General features: G+C 30.3%; 1 protein-coding gene and 1 long non-coding RNA gene across 2 annotated transcripts; both read left to right on the top strand.

Annotated features, from left to right (window-relative positions):
* Window positions 1–1,680: 1,680 nt before the first annotated feature.
* Window positions 1,681–2,392, top strand: LOC122197970 (uncharacterized). The gene is made up of 2 exons (XR_006191762.2): window positions 1,681–1,921; window positions 2,033–2,392. It is a non-coding gene; the product is annotated as an uncharacterized LOC122197970 (long non-coding RNA).
* Window positions 2,393–8,227: 5,835 nt separating this feature from the next.
* Window positions 8,228–9,287, top strand: LOC111888707 (transcription factor MYB80). The gene is made up of 2 exons (XM_023884833.3): window positions 8,228–8,490; window positions 8,585–9,287. Exons 1-2 carry the CDS (start codon window positions 8,228–8,230, stop codon window positions 9,285–9,287), a joined length of 966 nt encoding a protein of 321 aa, XP_023740601.1.
* Window positions 9,288–10,494: the final 1,207 nt, after the last annotated feature.

Below are 10,494 nucleotides of genomic sequence, written 5' to 3'. Positions count from 1 at the left end.
GTTTGCTTCATTTTAAGGATGATTTAGTCCCCGGTGGAGTTTATTCATTATCTCAATATGGGTTAAGCCTTTCATTCTAATTTATTTCTATTTTTCTCATGAAACTACTTTTTTTTTTGTATAAACATAATATGATTTGTACAAAGGCATTCTACTATATAAATTTTAAGATAAATTAAAAAGTAAGGTGCTATTAAATGAAAGTAGGCCACTATTAGATGAAAAAAAAGTAATATGCCATAATATAGGCATTGTAGTATAGACAATTTAATAAATTAAACAAAATTAATTTGCAATAAAAGGGTAATTATGTAAATTTAAGTAAAATATAGCAACATAAACGCAAAATATGTATTATTATGTATTATACTTTTTTGCACATTATGTAGTTAGATGTGATTTTTAAATAAGGCATTGTACTATAGAAATTTTAATTTATATGAAAAGTAGGGTGTTATTAAATGAAAAGTAGGCTGCTATTATACGACATAAATGAAATGATGTTATAACTTTACATTAAAATAAAGTAGGATGCTATTAAAAGAAAGTAGGTTGCTATAAATAAAAAGTCGGCTGCCATTTATGTCTTATTAGGAAAGAATGGGCTAATTATCTTAGGCTGCTATTAAACGAAAAACATATTTTAGAAACATACTCAAAATTAAACATAAAACATGTGAATTCCAAAATTAGTCAAAGATTTGGGTTTTTTTTTTTTTCAAAGTACAATGTCTCATAAGGAAAAATTAGAAGAACATTAAAAGGCAATTTATATATGTTTAAATACAACAACAACATCACATTTTTTGTATCTGATTTAATTTATGTTGCTTTTAGGTTAATTACCGATACTTTTTAATTACTTCTTTTACTATTTGCTTGATTATTTGCATGGTGTGTTCAACTTATGAACTTATGCATTTGCCAAAGTAACAAGTACGAATGTCTTAGTTTTACATTATTCTTATTTAAACATTGTACTTTTTAAGTACAATTTCATAATTGTAGTTTCAATTTACAAACAACTTCTTAACCTTAGAAAGTACAATGTTATTTTTGGTTTGTGAATGAAACTACAAGACTATTTTTTGTTTTGCCTACGAAAGTGCAATGTCATTTCTGTTTTGCCCATGAAACTACTTTTTTTATACACATATAAAGTAAATAACCATTTTACCCCTTTCTTTTTCTCAATAAAATTAGTACTAATTTTGTCTAATATAACAATGTAAATTATATTGTTGTCCTTTTTTTAAAAACTAAAAGAATTTTACAACTAATAGCAATGTAAAAGTACATTGTTGTAATTTATAAAACTTCACATAATTTCATGTTTTCTTACAATCAAAGTTACACTATATTTTTTGTTGATATATTATTTTAATTTTTGTCTATATAATGATTATAAAAATAACAACCGTGGTTTCCACGGGTTATAACCTAGTATATATATATATATATATATATATATATATATATATATATATATATATATATATATATATATATATATATATATATATATATATATATATATATATATAAATTCCCAATCCTCTCTAAAGTAAAAAAAATTAATGACTCCAAGAAAATTAAAATCTACGTTTTTGCATCCCATTTCCAAAAGTTAAAGTTTATTTTAGATTATACTTCCCGCGCCTCAAAAAAATTAGAATCCTTGTTTTTCCTTATCATCTTGGATTTTCTTCTAAACCTAACTCCTTTACACATATTTGCACGCCTCATCTCTATTGTAGGAGTGATGTCAATTTACCCATAATCATAGCCACATAGCACACTTGAATCTACATTAGCCCGTATTTATTCCCCCTCTGCCCCTAGATCTCATTATTCACATCCTAAGTGGTCGTTCTCCTCGATTCGGCTATATCGTCATCATCTCCAAGTCACTCGCTTCCAGGTATGTCCTATTCTCCAAAATTCCCAATTTTTAGATCTTATCTAGTTGTTATCTCAAAAAAGTGTACGTACTCGATGGCTTTATCGTTGTGTTTTTTGTGTTCTTGAGTAGTGATCCAGTTGACACTTCCACTACATCTGTAGATAACTATTCATGCCAATCGGCGTTGGTGATGTTTGAAGATATAAAGACGCTTGTTGTTTCAAACATAATCTGTGTGCTTTTATGTATTTAAACATTAATTTCATATTGATAGTAGTTTTGGTTCTTTTTTTTTTTCCTGATCCGGTAATAATTTGAATATTACTTTTTCTTTTTGTATAGTTGACAATCCTTTCATGTTGCAGGAGTATTAGTAGAATTAAGGGAAAGTGATAGTGCTTATAGAAGACTTCTCTTTGTATAACGATATATCATGAAACACTAATATCTCTGATAAATAAAATGGTTGAAAATCTATGTTTTATTCTACATGGTGGAGCTAAAAAATAGAGATGATAAATTTGATGTGATCATATGAGACTTGGCAGATCCCTTTGAAGGAGGCATGTACCAACGACTTGTTTCCCAAATAGTTTTTCCCTAGGTCAAAATCGGTGGGTTCTTTATCTCCCTTCTTCTTCACACATTTTGTTTCACTATTCAATTCTCACTCATAATCAAATATGCAAACTTCAGGAGCTTGATAATGTTGTAGAGGTACAATATTTTTTCCATTTCAGAACATAGATAATTAATGAATCATCATTGTGGTTAAATTTTAACTTGTGTGACAGATATGTGACTTAGCGTTTGGGAAAATTTACATGAATTTAAGTTTCATGTAAGGCACATTAATTCAATGCATTTTCATCCTCTTGAGTTTCTTCTAGAAACATATTCATTAGACAAAACGATAAAATATTAGGACTTGGAGACATTTGAATTAATTAAAACAACTCGAGTACTCGACCAAAGGTACCATTTTTCTAGAAAACATTCCCCCTTTTTTCCTTAGCATTCTAGATGTATATGCTTTATTTAAGCAACATCTCTCTTCTATTTGACCACGCAACATCAGGTTTAAGATCAATTATCTTTCAACCAGATGTGAGAACTCTCTTTTGTGGATTAGACTTCAATTTACAAGTTTAACTTTTTCCATTAAGTTAAATCTTTTTCTTATTAAATGGATTCAGTGCACATATATTTTATTAAATTTCAAGTCTATTCATGAGGAGCCAATCATTTGTCAACATTATTTGACCTTTGTTGTAATTATTTTGTGATCTAAACTTTATACTACCTCTATTTTTGTCCATAACCAAGTAGAATAAATTAAAATGTATAATGTTTTTTAGGATAACCGGAAACATGATTATTTTTTGTGTTTTGGTGTGTAAAGCTTATTCAACGACATGATATCTTATTGTATGGATTTGCATTTCAATTATTAATAATACGATTTCTTTTTATTGTTTCATATTATCGGTTCATGTTTATTTTCATTTCTATTGTTTTGATGTGTTTGAAATATAGCAAAAGTAAAAATAAAAATAGAAATAATGTCATTGAATGTAAAACAATAATCACACTTCAAAATTTTTATATGTCTAATATAAATTTGACCATCTTTTAAAGTTTTTTCAATGTTTCTAAAATTATACAATGGTTATTTTACATTATTTTTGTCATGTGGCTAAAAGGTTAACAATAGTCATGATCTAAATTAAATATGTATTTACAACTATTTTAAGATCATGTTTTCACAAGTTTTTGTGTCGATGACTTAAATAATAACACCGTCGAAAAAAAAACGATATGTTAAATAATGACGCATTTCACTAAATTCAATAATTGCATGACTAATAACTCTTTTATTGTTACATTTAGATAATATTTGTGTGTCAGAATACATAAAAAAATAAATAAATAAAAAATATGTGTCAGAATACAAAAAAAAAAACCTGACATGTTAATATACAAATGATGTGACAATATGGAATACATAGTCATGTTCATCTAAATTTTTTGTGGACATGACATTAATGGCTATAGTTTAAATTTAGTACAAAAAATGGTCATACTCGATAATGTTTGCATGTCTAAATGATAAAATAGGTTATACTAATAACCAACTTTTATGGAAATAAATTGAATACCAGTCACAATAACAAACACTATTGTGTATATAAATCAATTATGATTATTTTTAATTAATTTTCTATGTTGAAATGATATAAAATAGACATAATTACGACTTTTTATATTTTGAGGGATAGCATCAGTCATGATAAGTAATACAAATATGGCCATAAGCTAATATTAAATCCATAATTTCAATAAAATATGTCTTTATAATATTTACGATCATGTTTCATTTAATTGTGTGTCTTTATATGATAGACAATAGTCACACTAAAAAATTGTTCTTGTGACTAATTATTAGCAAATTGTCAATTATGAAATTAATTACATGTAACCATTTAGTGTATGTTCACCGTAATTTCATGTCTACAAAAGATACTCAATAGTCTTAATAAACTTTGAACTCTATGACAATTTATTAGCAAAACGTCACATTGAAACAACAAGTACGTCGCCAATTGTGATATACAGTTACTACAATTATTAAAAAAATGTGTCTACTGACGGTTTAAAACCACAATATTAGATAAAATGATTGATTATTGCAACAAAATTCTCTACCCAATAACCATACATTTAAAACGGCCACATTGTTTTTTATCATACGAACACTAAATTTTAAAGTAACCATAAGATCCATACAATAACATCACATTTAGTCACACTTTCAGTGATATATATATATATATATATATATATATATATATATATATATATATATATATATATATATATATATATATATATATATATATATATAGGTTCAAATGTTTTCAACAAGTATTGTGTGCTTCTAACAACCAATCAGAATTAAGCAAAAATAAATTCAATAATAAATTAGAAAATGGTATAATACTAATCTTGGCTAACTTTAATTTTGGTAAATATTTAAAACTTTTAATGTCCAGGGAAACTAGTTTGTTAACCCTAGAAAGACACTCACCATTCGTCCTTAAATTGCTTCTTCAATCTTCACCATCGACTCCTTCATTATACCAGGAGAGAAACCCACCATTGCGGCCATCATCTCCACTATCAATCATCAAGTTTCCAGACCCATGGCTACGGATAAATTTCTTCTCCAGTCAGTCTGTAAGTTGCTTTTTCTTCTATTGAACTCGTTTTTTTTTATTTAATCGATTTTATGTATTTGGTTTTGGATAAATGATTTTGTGAATAACATTTATGAAAAAACGATGATTGCAATCTGTTTGGATGTATTTCTTTGCATTTTATTTGAACCAAGGTAAGTCCTTTCCAATTAAGATCTCCTAATTCTGAAAATTCACTAGTGGAATCAGATATACGTTCTCTTAATTCAAGTTTGGTATAGCTGCATTTGATTTCTGATTATCTCAACATATGTAATTAATTTCTATCGACTTCCCATGATATCATGAATCTTTCTCCTGCTTTCGGTTCAATTCCTGGTGTTATGAAGGTGTTTGGTGTTTAATAAAACTTGTTGAAGGTGTTTGACATTGTATTTCAAGGTAAAGCTAGGATAATTTGATAATGCACATAAGGTGTTTGATAAAATGCATAAGAGATGTTTCAAGCCAAATTCTCAAAAACTGACTAATTCCATATTTAAAGCATAGTTTCTAGTAATCTTAGACATGGATTATGTTATATTCTATGTATTATGCCATATTCTATGTATTCTATGTATTTTGTTAAAATGTATTATATGTATTCTATCATATTCTATGTATTATGTCATATTCTGTGAGAATGTATTCTGTCATATAACATGTATTCTATCAGAATTGCTAGTAACATATATTTTATGCAATATGTATTATGTCATATAACATGTATGTTGCCCTCTAAATGTTCGATGAAATGCCTATATATAAGACTCCATCTTTTTCATTGCAATTTAAGGATTACATGACTATATTGCATATATTATACGCATATTGGGTTTTGACATTTTTTGATGATTTCTTTGTCTATTTATAAGGATCATGGTCTTTGTTGATACACACCTAGCACCGACATTATTATTCTAACTTCATTAATTGTTTTAGATGAATTTTGGCTTGTTTGATGATAATGCCTAACAAGTGTTTGTTGAAATGCCTGAAAGAGAATTTAACGAATTTAACCTTGTGGTATGCATTCTGTCAGAATTACTAGCAACACATGTTTTATGTAATTGTTTAAAAAGGTAAATAATTTGTCTGTGTATTATTTTCGTTCAATTTGTGATTTTGAATTCCAATTTCTATTGTCCTTCGTTATTGTATATTTGGAATACAAAATTGTATTAGCAGAAAATACGATACTTTTGAATGTATTGTATGTATTCTATCATAATGTATTATGCCAAAATAAAATCTATGTATTCTGCCAGAATGTATTCTATGTATTCTATTAGAATATATAAAGTGGTAGTTAATTGCAAGTAAATGTTTTTAGCCGGTATTAGTTTTTGTTGTATTTATGATAGGAATGGCTGGAAGAATGCGTTAAAGACCTAATAGGAATAACTTGAAGAATAAATAAAGTTTGATCATACTTACAATTTAAGAATGTTGTTATTTTTTTAGAATTTTATTCATTTCTGTTGATATTCTTTTAGAATATGTATAATTATATTAAAATGTATAATAAAATGTATAAGGTTTTTAGTCTGTAAGAATATGTATGAATTTGTATTTAAGTTCAGATGTATAAGAATATATTAGAATGTTGTTATTTTTCAACCCCTGATTCAAGAATTTTGTTATTCTTCAATAATATTCTAACAGAATAAAATTCTGAAAGAACATCTTTCTAACAAAAAAATATTCTGACAAAATAAAATCGGTTATGTTTACAAATTAAGTTAAAATTAAAATTGAATTAATTAAATAAAATCAGATTTTTTAAATTAGGAGAATTAATTATCCCTAAAAATCCGAAAAATTCATTTTATAAATGTGGTTAATTGTCCAAAATACCATTTTGCTAAAACTTGTGTGATTATATGATACATGCTATCCCATTGTAGTATCATACACTCTCAAATCATGTCCATTGATTACTTACATCCATTGGTCCAGATCTGTGCATTCTGGCACACAATAGTTAGTAAAAACAAAATAATTTAAGCATATATATATATATATATATATATATATATATATATATATATATATATATATATATATATATATATATATATATATATATATATATATATATATATATATATATATATGGTTAGGTTATTTTGTTTTCACTATCTATTGTGTGCATGTATGATTGATTCTGGACCAATCATTTTTGTTATTTTAAGAAAGTAATTAATGCATATTACATGTTGAAGATATAATAGGTATTAATTACATCTTTAGCATTTAATATGCATTAATTACTTTCTTAAAATAACTAAAATGATTGGTTCAGAATCAATCATACATGCATACAATAGATAGTAAAAACATTTGAACCTAACTCTCTCTCTCTATGATATTTTTGTATAAGTGAGAGCACACACGTACGGGACCAGCAAGTCTTGCAGGAAAGCTTTGCAATGCAAAGAAACAAGAATATTAATTCTTGACAAAATATTCGTGTTCTACCAATAAACAAAACATGCATGTATGAGCAGCCACACGTGCACCTGGAAAACCTTAACTTTCGTTTGTTGCCACTTTTGTATGACCAGATCGGTAAGCCACCCAACTCTCTGCAGAAAGCCAAACGGTCAACCATGGACACACGTACGTACATAGACACACACGTACGTACGTAGACACACACATGAGAGAGAGAGAGAGAGAGAGAGAGAGAGAGAGAGAGAGAGAGGGTTGACCAAGTGTTTTATGAGTGAGCTACCTGCCAATGTCTCACACGCTCTACGGCGTTGAATTCTTTATTCACAAATCACAAAGTCATGCACCTTTTATGCTAATCATGCAATGACCTCCATTTCTATACTTAAATACCTCACCCAACCACAAAATATATATATTTAATCATACACATTCTTGATGGAGAATAAATTTTCAACTTAACAAAACCTTCATATTTCCTCTCCATTCCACACATATCCTCTTTCTCTTCTCCTTCTTCTTTCCCCTATTACTTTTTTTTATAAGTTTTTAATTCCATATCAAAAACAGAAAACTCTGTAAACTTGCTGGCTGTTGCTTTCTAATTATAAAGAAAAGAAAAAGGGAAGAAGGGATGGGTAGAATCCCATGTTGCGAAAAGGAGAGTGTGAAGAAGGGTCAGTGGACCCCTGAAGAAGATCACAAATTGTCTTCCTACATCGCTCAACATGGGACTCGTAACTGGCGCCTTATTCCCAAAAATGCAGGCCTCCAAAGATGTGGGAAGAGCTGTAGGTTACGTTGGACTAACTACCTACGCCCTGATCTAAAGCATGGACAATTCTCCGATGCTGAAGAACAAATCATTGTCAGGCTACATTCTGTTCTAGGCAACAGGTACAAATTAACAGCACCTATGATGTATGTATGTGTGTGTTTGCATTCTCATGAGAAAAATCTGAGAGATTGTACCTATACGATGCAAGTACAGGTGGTCCGTGATAGCCGCACAGTTGCCAGGACGAACAGACAATGATGTGAAGAACCATTGGAACACGAAACTGAAAAAGAAGCTCTCAGGTATGGGAATCGATCCAGTTACGCATAAGCCTTACTCCCACCTCATGGCAGAGATAGCCACCACTCTCGCACCTCCACAGGTGGCTAACCTCGCAGAAGCAACTCTCGGATGTTTGAAAGATGAGATGCTTCATCTCCTAACCAAGAAGCACATAGATATTCAATTCCAATCCCCTAATCATGCTCCTGCACCACCACAAAATGCCTCCACGTCACCTTCTTATAATATTACTTCTAAGCATGAAGCACATGATGATCATGATACGATTGAAAAGATCAAGCTTGGATTATCAAGGGCGATCATACACGAGCCTCAGACAACCAACAAACCTTGGGACGCTAACGGAGCATCATCTGCAAACTTTCCTGGATTTCATTACGCCCTTCCATCGTTTGGTCATGAAGGAGACGGATCTCCCTGGAGTCAGAGCATGTGCACTGGTAGCACATGCACGGCAGGTGACCAGCAACCTCAGTTTCATTCAAAATTAGCCGATGGTAACGCCGATGACTCTGAAGGAGAAAAAGATACAAGAAATGTTTCAAGTATGTTCAACCCCGACTGTGACTTGTGGGATCTACCTTCCAACGATCTCATGAATCCTTTAGTTTAGATAAGATCCAAGATTGGAAAAAGCAGAATAATAAATCCACATGTTCCTTTATATACACAAGTATCAAAGAAGACGCTCGTCTTATCCCTCTACGCTGCTAAAAATCTTGAATCTTTTTTTTTTATCGGAAAAAAATAAAATAAATAAAAGGCTCGAAAATAGTGAGGAGCTAGGGTAAATGCAAACTTGAATCTTTAAGAGCATGTATCCACAATTCAGAGGAGGATGTCATGGAGATAACTAATGTATATGAAATTCAGTGGTTGTTGAAGTATTTAACCGTAAAAATGAATATTCTTTGGCATCCGCAATGCATTGAACTCCATAGAGTTTAATAGATTGCCATGTCATTTTCCTACATTCCATACAACTCAATCAATTTTTTCTTACAATGCGTTTAACCGTACAAAATTCAATAGAAAGTTACAAAAGCTAATTTCTAGTATATATTTATTATTAGAAAACTTTCATTTTTCCCATTGAAGAGTTCAATAACCACTGAACTTCAAATCCATCGAATACCAATGTGACATCTCACTATGATAGAGTTTCATCCAATGAATGACAACTAGACTTGCCATCTCATTCAATCCTCTCATTGACCTCACCATTGTGGATGCTCTTAATACAAAGTTGACAAAACTACAAAAATGGTCCCTATGGTATGCATATTTTCCAAGGTTTGGTCCAAACATCGATTTTTTTTGGTTTCATGGTCATTTTGGCCTGGTTTGTATGTGAAAATGGTCTCTCGACTTAACTTCCATTAAATTGTTATTGCGAACCCAATCATGTGCCTCCCACTTGAGGGCATTGTTCTCTTTTCAACTTTTAAGGACCATTTTGCAGATGGAAAATATCTTATACCCTTTAAATGTGCCCCACCGTTGCTATCTTTGTAACGCCCCAATTCTCAGGTATTTATTTAAATAAGAATTTCTTTGGTTTTAAGTCCTACTCGACGAGTTGGTTGCCCTACTCGTCGAGTAGCAGCGGGGTGGGATCGCGTGTTTAGTGACCTACTCGCCGAGTCCATGAAGGGACTCGACGAGTAGGAGCTGGTGAATGAAACCCAAAATCCTGGGGTTTTGCACCCTATTTAAGGAGGCTTAAGCCTTCTTTGGACTCTTTACAGTTCTTGAGAGCTCTTAAGAAACCCTAATTCGTGTGGTGCTCTATTGTATGTGTATTAAGCTTGGGAGGAAGA

Source organism: Lactuca sativa, chromosome 5 (assembly GCF_002870075.4).
Source record: "Lactuca sativa cultivar Salinas chromosome 5, Lsat_Salinas_v11, whole genome shotgun sequence".
NCBI classification, from domain to species: Eukaryota; Viridiplantae; Streptophyta; class Magnoliopsida; order Asterales; family Asteraceae; genus Lactuca; species Lactuca sativa.
Note: the sequence above shows the minus strand (reverse complement) of the source record. Positions and strands in the feature narration are given on the sequence as shown.

Excerpts from the sequence above, each read along its gene's own strand:
- LOC111888707 (XM_023884833.3), top strand. The coding sequence starts at position 8,228 with ATGGGTAGAATCCCATGTTGCGAAAAGGAGAGTGTGAAGAAGGGTCAG. Across the intron at positions 8,491-8,584 it reads CATTCTGTTCTAGGCAACAG|GTGGTCCGTGATAGCCGCAC; the intron begins GTACAAATTAAC and ends ATGCAAGTACAG.